Source organism: Ornithorhynchus anatinus, chromosome 14 (assembly GCF_004115215.2).
Source record: "Ornithorhynchus anatinus isolate Pmale09 chromosome 14, mOrnAna1.pri.v4, whole genome shotgun sequence".
NCBI classification, from domain to species: Eukaryota; Metazoa; Chordata; class Mammalia; order Monotremata; family Ornithorhynchidae; genus Ornithorhynchus; species Ornithorhynchus anatinus.
Genome location: NC_041741.1, coordinates 44,809,949 through 44,835,711, shown reverse-complemented (window position 1 = coordinate 44,835,711; position 25,763 = coordinate 44,809,949). Strand labels below are relative to the sequence as shown.

The 25,763-nt window shown below is 59.2% G+C and overlaps 2 protein-coding genes across 2 annotated transcripts; one reads left to right on the top strand and one right to left on the bottom strand.

Annotated features, from left to right (window-relative positions):
- Positions 1 to 643: 643 nt before the first annotated feature.
- Positions 644 to 9,714, top strand: SOX10 (SRY-box transcription factor 10). Its single transcript, XM_029078533.2, has 3 exons — positions 644 to 1,190; positions 6,561 to 6,826; positions 7,594 to 9,714. Exons 1-3 carry the CDS (start codon positions 700 to 702, stop codon positions 8,295 to 8,297), a joined length of 1,461 nt encoding a protein of 486 aa, XP_028934366.1. The 5' UTR covers positions 644 to 699; the 3' UTR covers positions 8,298 to 9,714.
- A 2,321-nt stretch (positions 9,715 to 12,035) lies between these two features.
- POLR2F (RNA polymerase II, I and III subunit F) lies at positions 12,036 to 25,744 on the bottom strand. The gene is made up of 5 exons (XM_001514389.3): positions 25,656 to 25,744; positions 20,848 to 20,917; positions 18,808 to 18,938; positions 15,163 to 15,234; positions 12,036 to 12,213 (listed from the first exon to the last, which is right to left on the bottom strand). Exons 1-5 carry the CDS (start codon positions 25,673 to 25,675, stop codon positions 12,123 to 12,125), a joined length of 384 nt encoding a protein of 127 aa, XP_001514439.1. The 5' UTR covers positions 25,676 to 25,744; the 3' UTR covers positions 12,036 to 12,122.
- Positions 25,745 to 25,763: the final 19 nt, after the last annotated feature.

Below are 25,763 nucleotides of genomic sequence, written 5' to 3'. Positions count from 1 at the left end.
TGCTCGCCCTGTCCTTCTCCTGCCCTGGCCCTCCCTCGCCCCCCGGGGCAGTGGCCCGGAGGAGAAGACGGGACCCCCCCGAGATTACCTGCCCCGTCCCCCTCCCCGGCTCCCGGAGTTAGCTTTGCCCATTCCCCGCTGTCGGGCCGGGATGGATGGGGAGAGGGGAAAAAGGTGGGAGGCAGGGAAGGTGTGGAATCCCGAGGCAGGGATTAGAGCGGAATAAAGAATCCGTTTGGGATTTTTGGGTTTTTTTTTTTTGCTTTCTTGAAGCAGCAGTTGTTTGAGACCAACTGCCTCCCGAAAAGAGCCAGTCCGAGCACCCAAACCGGGCGTCCCTCCCAAGCTGGTCTTTCTGGGCTCTCCGGTCCACCCAAAGCCGGGCCCTGAGCCCAGGGACCCCCTCCTCTAGGCACCCGGGGCTGGGGGCTGCTCTCGGGCTCTCCGGTCCCCCATCCCCTGAGTCGTGGCGGGGGAGACCCCCTCCTCTTCCACTGCCCTGGGGAGAGGAAGCAGGGTCCCCTCTGACACTCTGCCCCGTCTGTGCCAGGCGGGGGAGAAGAGGCCGTCGAGGAGAGCGGCGGCAGCAGCCACAGGAGCCAGAGGAGGAGGAAGAAGAAGAGGAGGAGGAGGAGGAGAAAGAGGAGGAGGAAGAGGAGGAGGAGAAGAAGGAGGAGGAAGAGGGGGAGGTGGGACACCATGTCGGAGGAGCAGGATCTGTCGGAGGTGGAGATGAGCCCGGCGGGCTCCGAAGATCATCACCGCCTGTCCCCCGGGGGCGGTCCTCCTTCCCTGGGGCCGGACAAGCAGGGGCTCCGCGCTAGCCCCGGGGCCGGCGAGCTGGGCAAGCTGAAGAAGGAGCAGCAACCGCAGCCCCAGCAGGCCCAGCAGCAGCAGGCCCAGCAACAGCAGGCCCAGCAGCAGGCCCAGCAGCAGGCCGACTCCGAGCCGGACGACGACAAGTTCCCCGTGTGCATCCGGGAGGCGGTCAGCCAGGTGCTGAGCGGCTACGACTGGACCCTGGTGCCCATGCCCGTGAGGGTCAACGGGTCCAGCAAGAGCAAGCCGCACGTCAAGCGGCCCATGAACGCCTTCATGGTGTGGGCGCAGGCGGCGCGCAGGAAGCTGGCCGACCAGTACCCGCACCTGCACAACGCCGAGCTCAGCAAGACGTTGGGCAAGCTCTGGAGGTGAGCGCCCGTGGCTCGGGATGGACGGACGGACGAACGGACGGACCGACGGGGAGGGGGAGGGGGCGGAGGGCGGGATGGAGGGTCCGTGGCTGCCCTCTTCCGAGACCCCACGATCGCGCCCGAGATGCCCAGCCTCACCCCGCCCCCCAGAGGCCTTGGCCGTGCGGGCACGAGGCCTAGTCGACCGATTAATCAGTCGTGGAAGCCCTCGCCCCGACGGCAGTCCAGGGGAAGGCCCGTTCCTGGGGCGGTCAGCTTGATGGGGCGGGGGCTGGCCGGTCCTGGGACCCTCTGACCCTAGGAACCGGCCGAAGCTCCCCCCTCCCCGGCTGCCCTCGCCGTCTCCGGGGAGTCAGGGGGAAGAGGGGCAGGGAAAGGGTCGAAAAGAAGGAAGCGGGGGGAGAGGGAATGGGGGACAGGTTTCCCCCATCCCCTCAGCCCTCCCAGCCTCCTCGTCGGAGTAGGGACGAGAACCCCCTACCCCCGCCCTCCACTGAGGAAGGAGGTTCGAACCAGCCACGAGGGATGGGATGGAGACCAGGGGGAGCAAAAAGTTCTAGGGAGAAAAATGGTCATCTGTCCACCCCCCCGTTCCACTTCTCCAAGGCTCCAGCCCGCAGTACTCCCACTGCCCATCAGCCTTGCCATGAGCAACTGCTGACCCGCTCCCCCTTGTCATAGACTCCACCGCCCTCCTTCTCCCTCCCCTCTCCCCTAGATCCCTCCTCCCTGCCAGGTCCCCACATCCCCTCTCTAGCCAGCTCGGCAACCCCAGGGCCTGCCTGGCAGAGCAGCACCCCAGGGCCCCTTGGTGGAGAGGAAGCAGGAAGAGGACGAAGGAGAGGAGGAGAGGGTGGGAGAGAAGAGGGAGGAGGGGAGAGGAGGAAGAAGAGGGGGAAGGAAGAAGTGGAAGAGGCCCCAGGGGATCGTGGGGGTCAGTCTCGTCCCTGCCCCCGGGACCCGCGAGCTGCGTCTCCCTTACACACCGGGCCCTCCGGGTGCCGCGGGCGCACCGGAAACTCTGGGCCCTCTGGGCACTCGAGGCCACCCGGCGCCATCTTCCCGCTTGGGGCCGCACCCAGACTCTGGGGCCGGAGGGGAGGGCAGGGGCTGCCTCCCTTGCTTAGGAGACACCTGGGATGGGGTGAGGGAGACTACCTCGCCCCATGTCCCCTTCCCCACGATGGAGCGTCTGCTCGCACCACCCTCCGGCAGAGGCTGTGCCCCCCCCTTCCCCCTGTGCTCCCCTCTTGAGGGGTTGGTATCTTCTCCAGAGCCCCCAGGCCACAAGGCCCCCCGCTCCCCTTACTGGAGGCCTGCCCTCTGCCCCGTCGGGTGGCAGCAGTGATCAGCCCGCAGCCTCTCCCCTTCTGGGACGAGGGATTGCCTCCACCAATCCTCCCCACACCTCCCGACCCCCAAGCCCAGACTCCGAAAGGATCTTCCAAGGGAGCAGAGTCAACGCCCGGGACTGAGAACCTCTGCGAAGGCCAGGGGCCTTGGGGGAGCTTTGCCTTGGTCACCAGGGTCATGCCCAAGGGGCAGAGACTTTTTATACTGCTTGCCCAGCCACCTCTGACTGCTTTTTTCAGGGCGGTGCCCATCTGGGTGGTGGTGGGGTCTGTGCCGGGGCAAGCTGAGGGGTAGGGGTGCCTGCCCACAGCGTTCTGGTCCTTCAGCTTCCTCTCATAGCTCCTCTTCTGCCCCTAAAACTCAGCCCCCACCCTGGTCCAGGCGCAGAGACAGGACCACCCCGTGGCATCAGCAACTCCTGGTCGCAACCTTATCCTGGGCACAGCCTGGGTCCACGTACACCCCTTCTACGTCTACTGCCCTCCGAGATTTCGCCTCCTCGCCAGCAGGGGAGGGGAATGGGTGGTGCCAGGGCTTATGGTCTCCAGCCCTCCCTCCAGCGAGGCCCTACCACTGTCCCAGAGCTCTGTCGGGTCCTGGGGGGGCTCAGGTTCCCGTGGCCTCCCCTTGGGCGGGGACGGGGCTCCAGGCTCAGGTGGTTAAGCAAGGGCTGCCCATGGGGAAAGTCACCTCTCTTCTGCCTGTTGCCCTGAGCTCGCTGCTGCCAATCAGTCCATCAGTGGTCTTTATCGAGAGCTTCCTGTGCGCGCAACACTGGGCTAAGCTCTTGGAAGAGTATGATAAAATAGGCTGACTAGGTAGGCAAGATTTATGCGTTCAAGGAGCTTACAGTCTAACAAGGGAGACAGGTAATTAAATTACCTAGAGGGGAGGTGGCGGAATAGAAGGATCTGTATATAAGCACTTAGCGGGTATGGTCTCGAGTGTGTTGGTGACGCAGAAGGGAGGAAAAACGTGTGGGACATTGAGGACTTGTAGCGCTATCCTTGGGTCCGGCCCGGCCCGGCCCCGGGGGGAAGACCGTGATTGCCAGGAGCCTCCGAATGCTGGGGCTCTGCCCCTGCCCCCGCCCGTGCTTCTGTCCCCGCCCCATCCTTGCCCCCGCCCCTGCCCCCCCGTCCCTGTCCCTGCTTCTCTGTTGCTGAGCCACTGGGGGTAGGAGGGAAGCTAAAGGCCTGGGGAAGAGAGGTGGAAACAGGGACAGAGTCCGGCATAAAAGGCCCGGAGAGCTGGCCGGATCCCCCGGCAGGGAGGACTGCGACCGGCCGGCCCAGGGGGCGGGCCGGAGCCATAGGAGGGGGCAGTTTGCCCCATATGCCAACCTAGGGTGGGCAAATCCAGAGAAGGCATGGGTTTGGGGAACTGTGGAAAGAGGAGCCTGAAGGATCCCCAGCAGGCCGACCCAGCAGGGGTGTGGACACGGTGGGGCGGCGGGGGGACTGGCACCCGTGACTAATGCTGGCAAAAGCCACTTGTGTCCCACAAGAAGCTGGTTATGGCGGGGCCCTTTACTGAGTGCTGGGTGGTAGAATGGAAGGCACTGGTTGTTCTGGACCCTCCAGAGGGACAACGAGAGGACTAGGAGTCAGAGTGGAACCAGATCTGGAGGGATGGGACAGAGGCTACTGGGTTCTTTCCTTGCTCTTGGGAGGGGTTGGGGCGGCCCGGGGCAGCCGAGAGCTGCAGTTGTGTGGTCCTCACTGCCGGACCAGCTCCTTCCACCCAGAGTGAGGGGAATGGGAGTTGGAGGGTGAAGAGTGTGGGGTGGAAGAGATTCAGTTAAGACCCCCTTTAAGTTCTCGGATGAATCTGGCTTCCAGATTCAGGCCCTTCTGGGTCCCTGTGGGATTCCGGCACCTTACACCCTGAGGAGAAGGGACACAGATATCCCGGAAAGCTTAAATCCCCCAATCTTCCGGCCCCAGCTGCTTGCACTCCTTTCTCTCTGCTAAAGCGGATTTCAGACCTTATCCCGGGGAGCGGCCAGGGAGCAGGGAAACAGAGGGGTGGGCCGAGGGGCAGGAGGGCTTACGTGAGGCCAGGGGCGGCAGAGCACCACCAGGGGCTGCTTCCCCCGGGACCCTTCGCCTTCACGGACCCGAATCTCAGGTCGCCTGGAAGTCGTCTGATCTCATGCGCCTCCCCTGGGGCTGGGACCCCAAGATCAGCCCCCTTGCAGCAGCCCCAGGAGCCACGCTGCCGTTTCCGCCAACCACTGGGCTCCCGGTGGAGAGCGAACGCTCAGTCCGGCCGGAACGTGCCAGCCAAAGAGGGCAGACTGGTCGCAGTCCCGGGGGCTCACTGGGATCCCCCCCGGGGAACAGTGGGAGCCGGGGCCAGTAGGGGTCTCCCGGGGAAACGGCGGCCAAGCTTCGGGGGACCACTGTGCTTGGGCCAGGAGCCTGCGATGAGGGGACTGAGACGGGGCGGGGGCTGTGTGGCAGGAGTTGGGGGACCAGGGGCAGGGCAGGGGAAGGCAGACCAGGCTTCCCCTTAGCTCCGGCGGTTGAATCTCGGGGATTAAAACCCGGGTGGAATGCCGCCGTTAGGGTGGGCGCGAGATCCCGGGAGCTACCCGGCGTGACCTGTGGGCAGCTCCCTCGGCAGGGACTGGAAGAGGGCCACGGATGGGGAGAAGGGCAGGGAAGTCAAGCCTGTCCCGGTGATGCCCTCATCGCCCCCATTTCGGGAGTGCCAGCAGGCGCAGCCCTCAGGGGCCCACGATACTGAAAGGCTCAGGTCAGTGGGAGACCCTTGACCCTCCCTTCTTGCCCCAGGCACTTTGGGGAGGAAAGTGGCAGCGAGAAGCCCCCTGTAGGCCTGAGCCCCAGAGCCCTCAGCCTCAGGCTGTCCCCGCGGAGGCCGGGCCTGATCCTGGTCGCATCCCAGGTCTGGTCGGGGGGCGTCAGGGCAGCCCCCTCGGACCGCTGGGCCCTGGGCCGTTTGGCAGATTCTAGCTCCCCATTTCCGCTAGGGGGCAGTGGGGCCTAGAGGGTGGATTCCTCGTGCCCAAGACCAGTTGGGACTGACCCCTTTCCAGCTGAGACCCTCCGTGTCCTGGGATACGGACGGAGGAGACACACAGTTCAGGTCAGCCCAGGACTTCCCATCAGGACCCACAACTCCACACTCCTCCCCCCTTTACCCTTCTCATCTTTCTCAACTTCTCTCCAATTCTCCATTCCCGTATCTCCCCACCCTTCTTCCCCTCCACACACGTCCCCAATCTTTACCATCCTTCTCCATCCCCCCTAAGCCCTTCCCACACTTCCCCAACCCTCATCCCCAACCCAGAGATCCTGAAAAACCAAATACGCTTTCTCGTCCACCTCCCCCCACGGAGGCTGGGGATGGACACACGCGATTTTCCATCTGGAGCCCCCCGCCCCCGGCTGGACCGTCCCCCTGGAGAGGGAGTGTGGGTAGGGGACTGGATCGCCGACCACCGGCCCCTTGGAGGGGCCCCCCTGAAACCCGGTCTGCCGCCACGGGCGGCATCACGGGTTAGGGCTCTCTGTGCCTCCTGCAAGCTACAGTCCTCCAGCACTTCACGCCGCAGGGCCTCGGGCAAGGGGATGGAGAATGTTAACTGCCCATCGGAGCAGGGTTCCAGAGACCGCCCGGAAAGAGCCCGGGGGTCCTCCTTGAATGTCCCCAGGCCTCTGCCCTCACCCGACGCCTCTCCGGCTCCCAGGTCCATTCTGGGCCCTTCCTCTGCCGGTTCTATACTCTCCCCCGGACTACCCTGCCCCAGACCCGGAGGGGACCCTCTGCTCCCTAACCCCCACATCCCAGGTGCCCTCAACAGGGCAGAGGGGCAGGGCTCGGGTGAGACGGGGGGGCGACGATGGGGCCTATGGGCCTACGTGCGATGCGGGCACGCAGGCCAGGGCTCTGCGGCGAGGCACGCGAGGCTGCACGTGAGGCTGCACGCGAGGCTGCACGCGAGGCCGCACGGAACCTCCCCTGACTTCGCCTGCCTCCCCCGCCCAGGTTGCTGAACGAGAGCGACAAGCGGCCGTTCATCGAGGAGGCCGAACGGCTGAGGATGCAGCACAAGAAGGACCATCCGGACTACAAGTATCAGCCCCGGCGCCGGAAAAATGGGAAGGCCGCCCAGGGCGAGGGGGAGGGGCCGGGAGAGGGGGAGCCGGGCGGGGCCGCCGCCATCCAGGCCCACTACAAGAGCGCCCACCTGGACCACCGGCATCCCGGCGAGGGCTCCCCCATGTCCGACGGGAACCCCGAGCATCCGTCGGGTGAGTGGAGGGGCCCACGGGGAGGGCGCCAAGAGGCCAGGGGGCGGGCCCGCCACCGAGGACTCCGACGGCCTCCATCTTAGCCTCGCCCGCGGCTCGCCCCGCCACGACGCTTCCGTGAGGGGGTCGGCTTCCGGAAGAACCAGTCGAGTGGGACCCGGGGCCTTCCGAGGGCATCGCTGGCGAAACCGGGGAGGGGTGGCGGGAAGGACGAAGCCCCGGAGGCCTGGCCGCGGCCCAGGAGGAGGGAGCGGGACAGCCAGAACCGGGGTCCCGTGGGGCTCGGGGAGCCGACGTGGGCCGCCCCCTCTCCACCCCCAACTTCCTGCCGGGGCTCAGCTTCGTCTCCGGCAAGTGACCTCATCGCTTCCTCAGCCCAAGCCTCACTGCCCTGAGGGTCATCCGCCACCAGTGCCTTACCCACTTGGAATTCGTCAAAGCGCTCACGCTGTGCCGAGCACTGCACTAAGCCCTGGGGTAGATAGAAGGTAATCAGGTCAGACGCAAGTCACCGTCCGAGGAGAGAGAACAGGCTCCGAATGCCCCTTTTACAGATGGGGAGGCCGAGGCCCAGAGAAGCGAAGTGACTTGCCCAAGGTCACGCAGCGGGCGGGTGGCAGAGCCGGGTTGAGGCCCCAGGTTCTCCGAGTCCCAGGCCCGGGCTCTTTCCTGTCAGCCAGGCCGCTTCTCGTCCCCTCTGATCTGGCATCTCTCTGCCTCTCCCTCTCCCCTCCCCGCCACCCCCGGCCCCTCCCCCGCCCCCACAGGTCAGAGCCACGGCCCCCCGACCCCGCCGACCACCCCGAAGACGGAGCTGCAGTCGGGGAAGGCCGAGTCCAAACGGGACGGGCGCTCCCTGGGGGAGGGAGGGAAGCCTCACATCGACTTCGGCAACGTGGACATCGGCGAGATCAGCCACGAGGTCATGTCCAACATGGAGACTTTCGACGTCAACGAGTTCGATCAGTACCTGCCCCCCAACGGACACGCCGGCCACCCGGGCCACGTCGGGGGCTACGCGGCGGCCGGCTACGGGCTGGGCGGCGCCTTGGCCGTGGCCAGCGGACACTCGGCCTGGATCTCCAAGCAGCACGGGGTCTCCCTGCCCTCCGCCTCCCCCGGAGCGGACCCCAAGGCCCAGGTGAAGACGGAGGGCTCCGGCCAGGCCCCCCACTACCCCGAGCAGCCGTCCACCTCGCAGATCGCCTACACCTCCCTGAGCCTGCCCCACTACGGCTCCGCTTTCCCCTCCATCTCCCGCCCCCAGTTCGACTACTCAGACCACCAGCCCTCGGGACCCTACTACGGCCACTCGGGCCAGCCCTCTAGCCTCTACTCGGCCTTCTCCTACATGGGGCCCTCGCAGAGGCCCCTGTACACTGCCATCTCCGACCCCAGCCCCTCGGGGCCCCAGGCCCACAGCCCCACACACTGGGAGCAGCCCGTGTACACGACCCTGTCCCGCCCCTAGACGGGCTCCTCTCCCACCTCCAGCCGCCCCCCGAACCGGGCCCCCCCCCGCCCCGGGGAGGAGCTCCCGGGGGCCGGAGCCTTCCGCCTCCGGCGGACGGGACCCACCGGATCTCCCTCCCGGAGGGGAGGCCCTCTGGCCCCCACAGCCCCCACTCCAGCCTTTGCCTGTCCCGTGCCCCTCCGCCTTCTCCGCCGCTCCAGCCGAGCACCCAGCCGTGGGGCTCGGCCGGGGGCAGAGCAACCCCTCTGGACCAAAAGGCGAGGGAGAAGCCCCCGTCCCCCCCCAACCCCGGGGCCGCCGAGCCCGGGGAGCGCCGACGTTGGGGGCCACCGGACAGCCGACCCGGACTCCTCCCGGGGCCCCTCCGGTGCGTTCACGGACCCGGCAGGCGCCTCGCGGGGATGGGGGGGCACCGCCCCGTCCGCCGGGGTTCCGTTTCCATCTCCCGGCCCCCTGCACCCCTCCCTCCTGCTTGCAGCTAGTCCACTCCGAGAGGCAGACAAGAGAACCTGACTTTCCTGGACCGGAACCAGTCTTTGGAGGTGCTCTCCCCGTCAGGCGGGAGACCGTGCGGGAGACCTGGGGATATGCAACAGGGGAGGGAGGCCCGCTTGGGGTTCCTCCTAGCCTCCCTCCCTTACACACCACACACCTCCCTTTCTGGGGCACCCAGAGAGACCCTAGGGAACCGGGCTGGGCCGACCGTCCCCTCACGGCCTCCTGCTGAGGCCGCGTCGTCGACCTCCGGCGCGCGACTCACGGCAGGGACCAAGGGACGGACGCAGTCCGAGGGGTCGGGGCCCGGGGGCCTCGTTCGGGGACGGGCCCAAAGACGATCCCCAAGCTGGGCCGTTATCTGTCTCTGCTGACGGACTCGCTCTCCGCTGGCGGCTCCTCTTTCCTCCCCACCCGACTCCCCTTCCTTGAGTTCTCCTGGCATCGTTCGGGACCCCCGGGGCCCTACCCGCCCTCCCTGCGGACGGGCGACCCGAGTCTCCCCGGGGGCACGAAAACCTGGGGGCCGCTGGACTTTCGGATGGGCGGCCCTCAGGCATCCCCAGTCCCGAGAGGCCCGAGGCCGGGCACAACCGGGGCCGATCGTCACGGCCTGTCCTGGGGAAATAGCAAGATCCTGACATTTACGTCCCATCTCTGCCACCCCTCCAATCCTCAACACCCTTTGACCTTTATCCTGACCACGCCCCTTCCCAGGTGTTTGAATAAAGTACGTAGTGCATCTGCCCCATCCTCCCCCCATGTAACGCATTACTGCCCCCTCCCCTTATTTATCTGAGTAGCCCCTGACCCCCCCACCCCCGCCGCCCTCCCTTCCTCTTGCTCTCCCCTACTGCCCAGCCCAATTAACTCTGCCTTCAGCGTACGGAATAATAAAATTAAAGGTTTCAGTTACTCATTTCACGGCCTCTCTGTTGAGGATGGCAGTGGGGTGGCGGTTGGGGCGCCAGCAGCCGAAACCATCCGCCCCCCCCACGTCTCCCCAGAGTCACCTTGGGAGGCTCCCCTCGGAGGCGGTGTCGGTGAGGGTGGGGATGAGCGGGGGACACCCGGGATTACCGTTAGTGACCGGCTGTCACCAGGAGCCCTCGGGCTCTCGGAATCAGGATGCAATTAGGAATCCTGGCCCTGAACCCGGGCCAGCCACAACCGCCCGGCTCGGAGATTCCCAAGACTCCAGGCTCGCAGACCTCACCGTGGGACACGATCCTTCCCTTCCACCGAGCTGCTCCCCGCAACGGGACTCTTCTAGCAACACAGCTCCCCTCTCCGCCCCGAGCGAGAGCTAACTCCTGCAGAAATCGTTCCCAGTCTGTCCCTGTGGGTCCTCCCGAGGACCAAAGTCTCCCCCTGGATTGCGGGACAGATGGACCAGACTTGGGGCGTTCCCACAAAACCCCTGGATCCAGTTCACGCTAGTCTAGGGAGTTGGGGGGCCCTGGGGAGAGTGCCGTTTCACAAGAAGCTCCTCGGAGGCTTCTCTTTTGGGACGCATTCCAGGATGGGCATCCCGGACGTTATGGCTTCTTGGGATGGGGAGCACCGGCTGGGGAATCGGGAGCTTAGAGGTGGACACTGGTCCTCTCCGCCGATCCTGGGCCAGAAGGGCACCTCGCTGGTGTGCCGTTCCAGTTAGGTTAACCAGCCTCCCCCTAGGGAGAGACCGAGGGCGGGGCCAGAGAAGCAGATATCGTGAAAGGACCGTGGACCAAACCCTGGGAAAATGTGGGCCTGGAATGGGGTGGGAAGCGGGAGACCAGGTGCAAAGCCTCTATCTTTTGATCTCGTCCCCATCACGCGGGCCAGGAGAGGAGCCAGGCCGGCCGCCAAGCCAGGGCCTCATAAAGGGGTGCGGCCACTGTCTTCCCCTCCCTCCCCTCCGGGGTCCCTGCTGGCCCCCCGAGGGTTAAACGCCCCCTCCCCCCCATCTCCCAGCCCGAGCCCCCTCCCCACCCTCCTTTAATCGCATCTGATACCGAGCGGGCCCAGTGGGGAACAAAGAGGCCATTTAAAGAAACGGGGCCAAGAAAGTGACCCCCGCACTCTAGGGCTGCCGGCGCGATGCGCGCACAAAGGGAGCGTTTCAGGGCTGAAATTTCACCGCCCCAACGTGATTAAAGGATTCCACGGGAGCTGCGGAGGGGGAACGAGTACAGGCCATTGCTTCCCGCATTAACCCTTCCTGGGCCCCCCGGCCGGGGGGTGCACCCACCCACCGTGGGAGGGGCCGTCCCTCCCCCAGGGGCCTGGCGACGCCCGGCTCCTTCTCCCTTCCGACAGGGCCCGGAAGAAGGGGAACAGGTCGCGATGGGCAGAGAGACACTTGGATGGACGGGAGTTTCGGGGGAGCGGGGGAGATATTTTCTCTTTGTCCATCTCTGAGGAACTCGCGGGACTAAGCAGGCAGAACCGAGATGAGGCAGGGCCTCCCCGAGGAAACTGAGGCACAGGCACCTCCCCTCTGAGAAGCAGGGATCAGATCTCGCCTCGTGCGGTGCGCACCTTGCAAGGCTCCCTAACTGCCACCGAGGATGAAGGATGTGCGGCAGAGCTGGGAGCGAAATCCCCGAGTCCCAGTTCCAGCTGCCACGCTCTCTTCCCCGTCTGCCCCGCAGAGGGTGGTGGGCCAGGCTGGCAAGGCGGTCATCCTCGGGCGGGCCATCGTGCCCACCCGGCGCCGGGGGACGGCAGGTGTGTCTGCGGCAGAGCCACGCGGGCGGCATCGGGGTCGGGGGTCGGGGGTCCGAGTGGCTCTACTGAGGGAGGGAAGGTGGGTCGCTCCCACCTTGGGCCGGGCCCCCGCGGCTTCCTGCCGGGGCGCTGCTCCTGAAAGGGGATCTCGCCGGGTGATAAGAGGGAGGCGCGGGGCGGGTCCCAGGAAACAATGACTGGTCTGATGAGACCTGCTCTGTGATACTCCTGAGAAGCCCCTGCAGCCAGTCCCCATCGGAGAGGAAATTGGGGGTTTCCACGGTAACCGGGTCCAGGGGCACAAAGGCCGGTCTGTGTGCCGGGAGGCAGCTGAGGTGTCTCTCCCCGGCGGCAGTCCTGCCTCGCGTGAACGGGGCGGGAGGGAAGAGAGGATGGAGGACGGGCCGACGACGCGGCTCTCGTCCGCTCCGGGGGCAGGGGGGACGGGGACGCGGCCGGGGGCCAGCTGGGGGCCCCGCCCCGCCGAAGGATCCTCCTGGCGGGACGGTCCCGGAGAGAGGCCTGTCGGGCAGGGTGAAGGGGCTTTATTATGTACACATAAAAAAAGGCAGAGTAAAAGCCAGAGGAGCGGCTGAGGGGAGAGGGCGGTCCAGCTCAATCGGTGATGATCAGTTCGTCCACCCCCCAGTCCTCATAGCTGCCGTCGGGCAGGTAACGCCGGATGATGATGGGAATCTTGCGGGCCCTGCGGACAGACGAAGCGTCGGATGTTAACGGCGGGGGCGACGGTGACGGACACCGTGGTGGCCGAAGAATGAGCACCCGGGACCGAAGAGGATCCGGGAAGACCTGCCCGTGCCCGGGGGCAGCATGAGGGCCAGAGGAGGGTCCGTGGTGGGGGCGGGAGGGAGGAGGGGTGGTAGATGGGTAGGATTCGAATACCTCTGGGACGGGGTCAGCTGTGTGACCCTGGACAAGTCACTTCACTTCCTCTGTGCCTCAGTTACCTCATCTGTAAAACGGGGATTGACACTGTGAGCCCCATGTGGGACCAGGGGCTGTGCCCAACCCGATTTGCTTGTACCCACCCCAGTGCTTAGTACAGTACCTGGTACAAAGTAAGCGCTCAACGGATACCACAATTATTATGGGCTCGTTTCATCTCCTGGAATGTGGGCCGGGGGCACTGAATGAATCGGTCTGAGCTTGCCCCGGGCCTGGCCGGGGAGAGGGATGCCCGGGGCCTGCCCGGAGAAGGCCCTGCCAACCCCCTCCAGCAGAAAGCGATTAAGGGGAGGGAGGGAGGGAAGGAGGGACCACTACCAGAGGATTCCCTACCAGGGCGGGGGCCTCACCCTCTACGATCAAACTCAGTTATAAGAGACCCAACGAGCTCTCCGCAACAGCCTCTATGCAAGCGTCCTACGCACCGAGGCAAACTTCGGGCGTGCGGTAAAAGAAGCAGAGAAGGGCTAATGCTCTTTCTTTTTTTAAATCTCAATCCCAAGCATCACAGGAAAGTTATGCCAGATCACTCCAGAGATATGTATGCCACGTCTACTGTAGATTGAGTGGCACTGTGACTCGCCGAGGGGAATGAGGTGGCGGCCTCAGTCGCTTTGCGTCCCCAGCAGAAAATACACTGAATTTCTTTCTGCAGAAGGGGATCCTCTAGTGGATATCTGCCTATCACCGGCACTCCGGTACGACTGGGAGCACGGTTAATTGCCAGGCAGAGCGTTTCACGAGAAGGGAGGAGGATAGAGAAACACGAGTCTCAAAGTACTCAGACACAAGAAAATCAGATCCCACAAGGGGCTCACAATCTAAGTAGGAGGGAGAACAAGGATCGAATCCCCATTTTGCAGATGAGGGAACTGAGGGTCAGGGAAGAAATGAAATGACTTGCCCATGCCACACAGCAGGTTAAGTGGTGGAGAAGCCGGTCCTTTTTTTTAATGGTATTTGTTAAGTGTTAACTATGTGCCGGACACTGTACTAAGAGCTGGGGTAGACACAAGATCTTCGTCAATCGCCTTTACTGAGCATTCATTCATTCATTCATTCAATAGTATTTATTGAGCGCTTACTATGTGCAGAGCACTGTACTAAGCGCCTGGAATGTACAATTTGGCAATGGATAGAGACAATCCCTGCCCAATGACGGTCTACATGCAGAGCACTCTACTAAGCACTTGGGAGAGTATGATACAACGGAACCAGCTAATCAAGTTGGACCAAGACCATGTCCCACATGGGGCTCACAGTCTTAAATCGTGTTTTATGGATGAGAAAACTGAGGCTCAGAGAAGTTGAGTGACTTGCCCAAGGTCACACAGCAGACGAGTGGCAACGCCAGGATCAGAACCCAGGTCCTCGGACTCCCAGGCCCAGGATCCCTAAAGGGCAGACTGATGGGTCCATTCGGCTGCAGGGAGGTAGGTGAGGCGGTGGGAAGGGAAGATGTAGGAGTCACGGCATCGGGCCAGAACCCAGCCGCTCCAAGATTCGGGCTCCAGGACCCCCAGCTCAGCAAAACTCTTTGACCACCAAAAAGCCTCTAGACTGTGAGCTCGTTGTGGGCCGCAATGTGTCTGTTTGTTGTTACAGTGTACTCTCCCAAGCGCTTAGTATACTGCTTTGCACTCAGTAAGTGTTCAATAAACATGATTGAATGAATGAATAAATGAACTACTTTTCTAATGCCTCGGTAATTTCTTGTTTGATAAATTCCGACATATAATATAGAGATGACACGATCATACTGGATGATAAATCAGAAGGAGCGTGGCATTGTGGATAGAGCCTGGGCCTGGGAGTCAGAAGGATCTGAGTTCTAATCCTGGCTCCGCCACTTGCCTGCTAGGAGAGTTTAGGTGAGTCGCTTCACTTCTCTGAGCCCGTTACCTCATTTATAAAATGGGGATGAAGGCTGTGGGCCCCAGATGGATGGGACAGGGACTGTGTCCAACCTGATTGGCTTGTATCTTAGTGTAATGCTTGGCACATAGTGAGAACAACAAATACGGTAAAAAATGCTGAAATAAAATTTATAAATAAAAAAGGACACAACCATCACCCGTGCCGACCGTTCAAACTCAAAATGGCCGAGAGGTCGCTTCCTCCATCCTGAATGGCACCGTTTCTACCTCCGGTCTCCAACCTGAGCTCCCAAAACAGCTTCCTCTCCCTCCCCTTTCTTTCACCACGAAAGGAAATTCCACCAGGCTCCAAGCAGCTGGAAGACGCTGAGGGGTTGACCCCACCCCACTCTGGGGCCAAAGACGCCCCAAGGACCTCCAGGCTAGCCTGAACACAACTTCTAATTCTGGGACCCTCCCCCTAGCCCTAACTCCGTAAATGACTCCAAACAAGGAGCTGTTTGGCTCATGCCCCTTTCCCTCTAACCCCCGATGGGTCCCTCGCCGCCACAGAGGCCGAGCCAAAGCATCGCGGTGGTCCCAAATCCCCGCGATGTGCCAGAGGGTGTCCGTTTTGTGAGGGGCAAAGAGCCTTTGGAGTGAGAACTCCAGGGCTCTGAAAGTTCATCCATTTCTGGAGAGGTTAAGGGGGTGGAGGGGGAGGAGAGGGAAAATGATTTCTGCAAGGGGTACTCTCCAAACGATGAAGCTCTAGGCTTTGGCTGTAGGGGGTCCGAGAGGCCCCGAGCCTCGGGGCTGCTCCGGCGACTTACTTGAGCTCCTTCATGGCGATGAGCAGGGGGTCTGTCTCTCCTTCCAGCTCCACCATCACTGGTGCACACATCCTGCATCGGGGGGTAAGGACACGTGAGGATTCCTTCTGGGCAGGGAACATATCTACCAACTCTGCTATATTGCTCTCCCAACTCCTTAAGATCACCCTCTGCACATACTAAGTGCTCGATTAATATCGCCGGTTAATAACTGAGAGCACGCACAGGGCTAGGAGTGGGAGGGAGAGGAGGCAGACGGGCAGCTCAGAAAGCTGCTTGGCATCTGACTCCCCAAGAGGATTCAGTCTTTCGGGGAGGAGCAGGGGAGAGGTCGAGGGTCGGTGGGGAGATGAGGGGAGCCCCCAGACTGAGGGTCTGAGGAGTGTGAGGATGCCCAATTTTGCTCAGGTTCCAATCTCAAAAGAGGAAACGCTGAAGGAAGTGGGGAGGGGGACTTGATTATTATTACCATTATTATACTGATAATAATAACAGTAGTGTTTCGAAGTGCTCGCACTGCCAGGCGCTGTTCTAAGTGCCGGAGCAGACGCAAGCTAATCAGGTTGGACACAGTCCACGTCCCACATGGGACTCTCTGGCTAAGAGGGAGGCGGAACGGTTAGGGAGTCTCCCCCATTGCGCAGATGAGGAAACGGAGGCACAGAGAAGTGACTCATCCGAGGTCACCCGGGAGGCAAGTGGCAGAGCCGGGATTAGAACTCAGGTTCCCTCGACTCCCAGGTCCAGGCCCTCTCCTTTAGCATTCACTGCTTCCCCAATTTGGGAGGAAATTTGGAAGAACCGCACTTGGATTTGTGACCTATGGGCATTTGGTATTTGCCTCACCCTCGGCCCCACAACAGTTATGTAGCTGTCTATAAATTACATACTTAGAACAGTGCTCGGCACATAGTAAGCGCTTAACAAATACCAACATTATTACATACTACAAATGACTTATTTAGATTAAGTACTATATAATGCAATACTTCTGGGCAAGTCACTTAACTTCTCTATGCCTCAGTTCCCTCATCTGTAAAATGGGGATTAAGACTGTGAGCCTCATGTGGGACAACCTGATTACCCTGTATCTATCCCAGCGCTTAGAGCAGTGCTCTGCACATAGTAAGCGCTTAACAAATACCAACATTATTATTATTACTATATATAGTACAACAGATTATAATGGCATTGCATTATATAGTACGTAATCTATGTGCATGAATTATAATACATAGTTTACACATTACGTATTATATTATATATAAATCATTCACATAAACCATGAAGTGGAAAGCATATTTATACATGCTTAGAGAAGCAGCGTGGCTCAGTGGAAAGAGCAGGGGCTTTGGAGTCAGAGGTCACGGGTTCGAATCCCGGCTCGGCCACTTGTCAGCTGCGTGACTCGGGCAAGTCACTTAACTTCTCGGTGCCTCGGTTACCTCATCCGGCTAGACTAGTGTGTCAGCCGTCTCTCTGACCTCCCTTCCTCCTCTCTCGCCCCGCTCCGGTCTATTCTTCACTCCGCTGCCCGGCTCATCTTCCCGCAGAAACGATGTGGGCATGTCACTCCCCTTCTTAAACAGCTCCAGTGGTTGCCTATCGACCTCCGCTCCAAACAAAAACTCCTCACTCTAGGCTTCGAGGCTCTCCATCACCTTGCCCCTTCCTACCTCTCCTCCCTTCTCTCTTTCTACCGCCCACCCCGCACGCTCCGCTCCTCCGCCGCCCACCTCCTCGCCGTCCCTCGGTCTCGCCCATCCCGCCGTCGACCTCTGGGTCGCGTCCTCCCGCGGTCCCGGAACGCCCTCCCTCCTCACCTCCGCCAAACCGATTCTCTTTCCCTCTTCAAAACCTTACTTAAAAATCACCTCCTCCAAGAGGCCTTCCCAGACTGAGCTCCTCTTCCCCCTCTACTCCCTCTGCCATCCCCCCTTTACCTCTCCGCAGCTAAAGCCTCATTTTCCCCTTTTCCCTCTGCTCCTCCACCTCTCCCTTCCCATCCCCACAGCACTGTACTCGTCCGCTCAACTGTATATATTTTCGTTACCCTATTTATTTTGTTAATGAACTGTACATCGCCTCGATTCTATTTAGTTGCCATCGGTTTTTACAAGATGTTCTTCCCCTTGACGCTGTTTAGTGCCATTGTTCTCGTCTGTCCGTCTCCCCCGATTAGACCGTAAGCCCGTCAAACGGCAGGGACTGTCTCTATCTGTTGCCGACTTGTTCATCCCAAGCGCTTAGTACAGTGCTCTGCACATAGTAAGCGCTCAATAAATACTATTGAATGAATGAATGAATAAAATGGGGATTAAGACTGCGAGCCCCAAGTGGGACAACCTGATTCCCCTGTGTCTACCCCAGCGCTTAGCACAGTGCTCGGCACACGGTAAGCGCTTAGCAAATACCAACATTATCATTATTATTATTGTTATTGATGGCTGCCTTCCCCTGTAGACTGTGAGTTGACTGTGGGGAAGAAAGGCGCCCACCAACTCCGTTGCACCGTGCTCTCCCAAGCACTCGGTAGGGTGCTCCGCCCGCAGCAGGCGTTCAATAAATACGACCGACGGATCGATTGATTGGGTTTGAAGAGAAAAGCGCTGTCCGGGCGGAGCGGAGGCCCCGGGTGCCGTGCCGGGCCGTGTCCACCGGGCGGTGCTGCCGGCCCAGGCCTGAGCTCCCCGGGCAAGATCAAGCCCCGTTTCCTTCCTTAGTATTTATTGAGCGCTCACTATGTGCGGAGCACTGTCGCTTCCCAGAAAACCCTCTGTGGGAATCAATCAATCGGGGGTAGTTACTGAGCACTGACTACGTGCAGATCTCCTACAGACCCCAACCTTGACGAGACGGAGGCCCCCGGGAAGTTGGTGGGCACGGGTCCTTCCACAGCTGGCAAAGTCTCTGTCCCCTCTAGACCGTAAACCTGCTGTCTCGCCTCCCAACTCTGTCGGGTTGTAGTCTCCCAAGCGCTTAGTACAGTACACACAATAAGCGCTCAGTAAATACGACCGATTGACCCGACTCTCCCTGCATTAGCAGCAAGGCACCCTGCCCCTCCGGCCCGCCCCCTCGGAACTTGGGGACCCAAGCTAAGCCAGGGTGGGGTTTTTCTGTAATTTTATTTATATTAACGTCCGTCTCCCCCTCTAGACCGTAAACTCGTTGCCGGAGGGCACGTGTCGGTTGAGAAGCGGCACGGGCCCGAGAGTCGGAGGGTCACGGGTTCTAATCCCGGCTCCCCCACTTTGCTCTGTGACCTCGGGCACGGCACTTCACTTCTCTGTACCTCACGCGACCTCATCTGTAAAATGGGAATCGAGAATATGAGGCCCAATTGGGACAGGGACTGTGTCCAACCGAATCGCTTGTATTCACCCCAGGGGTTAGGCCGAAGTTAACGCTTAAAGAACACCATTATCACTGCTATATCGTGGTACGTATTCTCCCAAGCACTCAGCATGGTGCTCTGCACACGAAAAGCGCTCGATAAATCGGCTGGGGCCATGGAGGTGGCACCCGACCCAACCAGGAGGGGACAGAGGGGAGACCACCGGCCCTGAGGGAGGCGAAGAGGAGAGGAGCAGGACCCCGGGCGGGACGGCGGGAGAAGGAAGGGAGGGGGAGAAGGAGACTCACGCAATCTGCAGGGCCCGGGTGCCGAGGACTCGGGCTCGCTCGTACTTGGTCATGTAGGGCGTGGTGATCCGCTTCTGGTTCGCCTGCTGCCGCTCCCCGGACGGGAGGATCTCCACGTTCTCCTGCCCCTCCTAGGAAGAGAGGCCATGGGGGAGCCGCTGCCCCATCTCCCTCTGGGAGGGGAGAGGGACAAGGAAAGGAGCGGAAGCTCCTGGGCAGGGAACGGATCCACCCACTCGGCTATATTGTTCTCTCCCAAGTCCTTAGGACCACTCTCTGCACACACTAAGTGCTCGCGGAAGGAGCCTGGGCCGGGGAACCAACAGGAGTCCCGCGTCCTGATCCCCGCCGCTCCGCCAGATCGTGACCTCGGGCGGGTCGCTCAATTTTTCGCGGCCTCAGTTCCTCCCTCTAGATCATAAACTCGTTATGGGCGGGGAACTTGTCCGCCGATTCTGTTGCACTGTCCTCTCCCGAGTGCTCGGTACAGCGCTCGGCACACAGTAAGTGCTCGTTACATACCACTGATGGATTGGTTAGGGTCTTCTAGCCTGTCAACTCGTTGTGGCCAGGGAATGTGTCTAGAGTTTGTTATTACACCAGGTGCTTAGTACAGTCCCCGCAGAGCTCAGTAAATACGACTGACTGACTGGTTACCCTCCTGTGTAAAATAGGGAATCTTTACCAGTTCTCTCTCCCCCTTAGACGGTGAGCCCGGGATAAGACCGGCACTGTGTCCCATCTGATTACTTGATATCTATCCCAGCGTTCAGCACATAGGATGCGCTTAATCGATACCACAGTTATTATTTTTTGCCCCTTCACCCGACGCCACTTTTTTACAGGCGGAGAAACAGGCGCTCGGGAGCCCGTGGCTGGAGAGAGCGGGTGACAGAGCTGCAAATAAAATGTCAAGGCTTCCACCTCCCGGTTCAAGGTTTCAGTCTTTGGGCCCAGATGGGGACGTCCTGGCTTTCCCAGGGTCCCTTCCTTCCCCCGGCCACCCCCGAGGGCAAAATTCATCCACGGATCTCTCGCTGGTTGTTAATGCACGGGGAGAGTTGTAGTTAATCGTGTAGTCAAATGCTTACTGTGTCCCGGGCACTGTACTAAGCGCTGGGCTACATGCAAGCTAATCAAGTTGGACCCAGTCCACGCCCCACAGTCTTAATCCCCATTTTAGATGAGGTAACTGAGGCACAAAGAAGTGAAGTGACTGGCCCAAGGCAGCAGACAAGTGGTGGAGCCGGGATTACAGCCCAGGTCCTTCTGACTTCCAGGCCCGTGCTCTGTCCACTAGGCCATGCTGCTTCCCAGTGGTATTTACTGAGCGCTTACTGGTTCCGGAACGGTGTCCCTTCTAGACTGTAAGCTCGTTGTGGGCAGGGAAGACGTCTATTTATTGTTCCGTTGTACTCTCCCAAGTGCTTAGAACAGTGCTCTGCACCCAGCAAGTGCTCAATAAATGTGACTGACTGATTAAATGAATGAATGTTCTGGCTAAATCGCCTCATGAAAATATGTATTATGACAGAACTGGGTGTGGTAGGTGGACCACTGAGCAAGTCCGAGTCTGGGCATCTTTGAAGGCAAAACACATCCAGCCTGGTTTAGTGGAAAAAGCCCGGGTTTGGGAGTCAGAGGTCGTGGGTTCTAATCCCGGCTCCGCCACCCATCAGCTGTGTGACTTTGACCTAGTCACTTCACTTCTCTGCGCCTCAATTACCTCATCTGTAAAATGGGGTTAAGACTGTGAGCCCCACGTGGGACAATGGGATTACCTTGTATCTACCCCAGTGCTTAGAGCAGTGCTCGGCACATAGCAGGCGCTTAACGAACACCATAATTATTATTATTATTCTCCCCCAGAACTCATGTCATTAGAATCAGAAACCGAAGGGCGGGTCAGGGAAGAGGGGAGAGGGCCAGTCATATACGGGGAAGGATTGAATACAACCGAAAATACCGAAGGGGGAGGGGAAAGGGAAGGGTGAGCGCTCAATAAAGAGGATTGAATGAATGATGAGGCCGACAACTTACCTCCTCTGCATTCTCTAGGTCATCTAGCCCTTCATCCTCCTCCACATCATCAAAGTCATCACCATCGAAACTGCGGGGAGGAGAGACTAAATGTTTCCATCCCTCTGCCCACCCAGCCGGCCTCTACACCTAGGCCTCAGCTCCGGTGACGCTTCCAACCCTGGAAGCCGTGCGGAGGCTGAAAATTTCGGGCCCAGCTGAGCCCCGGGAGTCTGAAGTCAACCGGTCACCTAGCGGAGCTCGGGGTCTCCCCTGGGGGAAAGGAAAAAGAGGGGGCCACCCATGAAACCCGGGAGGGGCTCTAGCCCACCACCATCATCATCTGTCACGGGAAGCAACGTGGCCTAGTGCTTAGAACATAGGCCTGGGAATCAGAAGGCCCTCGTTTCTCATCCTAGCTCTGCCACTTGTCTGATATGTGACCTTGGGCAACTCACTTAATTTCTCTGGGTCTCGGTTGCTTCAACTGTAAAATGGGCACTAAGACTGTGAGCCCTACATGGGACAAGGACTGTGTCCAATCGGATTAGCTTGTATCTACCCCAGTGCTCAGCTAAATAAGCGCTTGACAAATACCGTCACTTATTATTATTATCAATTGTGCTGGGCCACGTCAGACTACACTTACTCTCACTTGGCTCTGGCTACCATCTATCAATGGTATTTATCGAACACACTGTGTGCAGACACTGCACTAAGCACACTGCGACAGGGCTAGACACGATCCCCCGCCCACAAGCGGCTTGCAGTCTACAGGGAGAGACAGACATTAAACTATAGATGCGGACACCCAGCCAATCTCTTTCAATCCTGACCTCTCACTTGACCTATAATGACGCCTCTCCTCTTGCCTCCGGGGCACCTCCACCTGGTTGACCCTGCCAACTCAGAATGTCTAAAACAGAACTACCCATCTTCCCTCCTAAACCCTCCCTTCCTTCAAATTGCCCCTTCCTTCAAATTCATATCTCAGTCGAAAACACCACTTCCCTCCCTGACCCGGAAACCTTAGCGTCCTCCTCAACTCCTTTCCGTCCTCCCACCCTCACGCTCCATCTCCTGCCAAACGCTGCCATTCTTTCTATCCGGTGTCTCCCAAATCCACCCGAACGGGTAGCACTCCAGTATGGGCTCTGTTCATGGCACGGCTGGCTTTTTGATCAGCCTCCTTCCCGGTGTCACAGCCTCGGGCCTCTCCTCCTTCCCATCTTTATCACAAGCTGCCGCCTGGTTCATCTCCCCGAAGCATCGCTTGATACACAGTTCTCTTTCCCTCAAAACCCTCCAGTGGTTTCCAGTGACCCTTCCCATCAATCAAAGAGTTCTCCCAGTTCACCCACTTTTCCCCAATTTATTTTCTTCGTTCCTCCCGGGGCAACCTTCTAACTGTCCCCCGCTCTCCAGTGCCCCTTAGGTTGACCTTCCCTTCCTCCCCACATCGGCCAGACCCTACCCCCTCTTGAAGTTCTCCTAAAATTCCAGCGACTCCAAACCATTTTCTCCAATTCCCCGCATCCCGAGACACATAAACCCGTCAATCATCTCTCGTACTTATATCTACCCATCCTCATCGCTTCTGTGGAGATGTATATTTGCTCACTTATTTTGACGACTCTATATGTGTCTTTCACGCTAGAGGGTGAGCTCTGTGTAGGCAGATCGTGTCTGTTTCCCAGTCGGTTTACTGCTATTATTTCTCTAACTACTATTATTACTCTCTTGAAGTGTCTACTGGGAAAGACAAAATGGATGAAAAAACGGTTAAAAGGGCGGAAAAGTAGATAAATTCCTACAACTAGCCAAATAAGTTAATAACAAATACACCCTGCAGGCAAATGCAGGGGATGTCATGATCAGAGCACTGAAGGGCCTTGACCATGGAGGGCCTCAAGGAGGAGGTGTCTTTCAGATAATTTTTTTGAGAGACAGGAGGAGGGGCAGGGCCCGGGGAAACGGACAGAAGGCGTAATAGACCGGGAGCGGGCGGGAGTGGAGGCAGGAGAGCTGAGTGCGAGGGGCCGTAGGGAAGTTGGCCGAGAACACCAACTGGTGTGCAGCGGGAGGGATTCGAGCCTTTTGGATAACTGTCAGCCCCCAGGAGACGGAGAGTATTATTTGATTTCTGACCCCAGCCCCTAAACTTTTCCCTAGGTTTCCCCCACGGCCCCCACCCAGCTACTCCCCTCCTGCTCTTAATCAATAGCATTTATTGAGCGCCTAATGTGTGCAGAATTATTGTGGTATCTGTTAAGCGCTTGCTGTGTGCCAGGCACTGTAATAAGCGCTGGGGTGGATACAAGCAAATCAGGTTGGACACGGTCCCTGTCCCACACTGGGCTCCCAGTCTCAGTGCCCATTTTACAGATGGAAACTGAGGCCCAGGGAAGCAGAGTGACTTGCCCAAGCATGGCAAGAAGCAGCATGGTCTAGTGGCAAAAGCACACACGGGTTTGGGAGTCAGAAGACATGGGTTCTAATCCCGGCTCCGCTGCGTGTCTGCTGTGTGACCTTAGGCAAGTCACTTCACTTCTCGGTGCCTCAGTTCCCTCATCTGTAAAATGGGGATTAATAATAATGATGGTATTTGTTAAGCACTTGCAATGAACCAGGCGCTCATCAGGTTGTCCCATGTGGGGCTCACAGTCTTCATCCCCATTTTACAGATAGGGGACCTGAGGCACAGAGAGGTGACTCGCCCAAAGTCACCCAGCTGATAAGTGGCAGAGGCGGGATTAGAACCCACGACCTCTGACTCCCAAGCTCAGCCTCTTGCCACTAAGCCACGCTGCTCCTGCTTAAACCGGTGAGCCTCATGTGGGACAACCTGATGACTTCGTATCTCCCCTGTGCTTGGCACATAATGATTAACAAACACCATCATGATTATTATTATTATTATTGTCACTCAGCAGACGTATTATTATTCTCGGGCTCAGTGACCTCATCAGGCAAAAGGGGTTTAAGCCTGGGAGCCCCATGCAGGACAATCCCATGACCTCTTCTCTCCCCCAGCGCTTAGAACAGTGTTTTGCACAGAGTACGCCCTTAACAGATGCCATCATTATTAATATTCTCGGCCTCAGTGACCTCATCAGGAAAATGGGGTTTAAGCCTGTGAGCCCCACGTGGGACAACCTGATGACCTCGTCTCTCCCCCAGTGCTTGGAACAGTGCTTTGCACAGAGTAAGCGCTTAACAAATGCCACCATTATTATTATTCTCGGCCTCAGTGACCTCATCAGGAAAATGGGGCTTATGCCTGTGAGCCACAGAAGCAGCGTGGCTCAGTGGCAAGAGCCCGGGCTTGGGAGTCCGAAGTCATGGGTTCGAATCCCGGCTCCGCCACTCATCAGCTGGGTGACTTTGGGCAAGTCCCTTCACTTCTCTGGGCCTCAGTGACCTCATCTGTCAAATGGGAATGAAGACAGGGAGCCTCACGTGTGACAACCCGATGACCCTCTATCCCCCCCAGCGTTTAGAAGAGTGCTTGGCACAGAGTAAGCGCTTAACAAGTACCAAAATTTATCTATTTATTTATGAGCCCCACGCGGGACACCCCGATGACCTCGTCTCTCCCCCAGCGCTTAGAACAGTGCTTGGCAGGACCAGCATGACTATGATTAGAAGAGAAGCAGCGTGGTTCAGTGGAAAGAGCCCGGGCTTGGGAGTCAGAGGTCATGAGTTCGAATCCCGGCTCTGCCACTTGTCAGCTGTGGGACTGTGGGCAAGTCACTTCACTTTTCTGTGCCTCAGTGACCTCATCTGTAAAATGGGGATTAAGACTGTGAGCCTCATGTGGGACAATCTGATGACCCTGTATCTCCCCCAGCGCTTAGAATAGTGCTCGGCACATAGTAAGCGCTTAACAAATACCAACATTATTATTACTATTATTAGAAGAGAAGCAGCGTGGCTCAGTGGCAAGAGCCCGGGCTTGGGAGTCAGAGGTCATGAGTTCGAATCCCAGCTCTGCCACTTGTCAGTTGTGTGACTGTGGGCAAGCCACTTAAACTTCTCTGTGCCTCAGTTCCCTCATCTGTAAAATGGCGATGAAGACTGTGAGCCCCACGTGGGCCAACCTGATTCCGCTGTGTCTACCCCAGCGCTTCGAACAGTGCTCTGCACATAGTAAGCGCTTAACAAATACCAACCTTATCACTATTATTATTATTAAGTCACTTCACTTCTCTGGGCCTCAGTGACCTCATCTGTAAAATGGGGATTAACTGGGAGCCTCACGTGGGACAACCTGGATCTCCCCCAGCGCTTAGAACAATGCTCGGCACATAGTAAGCGCTTAACAAATACCAACATTATCACTATTCTCATTATTTAAGTCACTTCACTTCTCTGGGCCTCAGTGACCTCATCTGTAAAATGGGGATTAACTGGGAGCCTCACGTGGGACAACCTGGATCTCCCCCCAGCGCTTAGCACAGCGCTGGGCACAGAGTAAGCGCTTAACAAAGACCAACATGATTATTAGCACAGTGCTCGGCACAGAGTAAGCGCTTAACAAATAGCAGAATTTATCTATTCATTTATGAGCCCCAGGCGGGACCCCCCCCCCCCCGAGGACCTCGTCTCTCCCCCCAGCGCTTAGAACGCACAGTGCTTGGCAAGGACCAGCACGACTATGATTCGCCTCCATCAGGTGACCCTGCAGCCACGTGGGCGGGGGGGATTAGAACCCAGCACCCTCTAAAGCCCAGGCCTCGGCTGCCTCTCACTGTGCTAAGCGCTGGGGAGAGGGGAGGCGAGCGGGCAGCCCCGCTCTGCCCGCCCCGCCCCGCCCCGCCCGGACTCACTTGTCCTCGTTGTCGGACATGGCCAGGCGACGCGGCCCTCCGCCCGCGCTACTGCGCCTGCGCCGCGGGGGTCCGGGGAGGGCGGGGGCCGGCTCGGGGGGAGGGGGG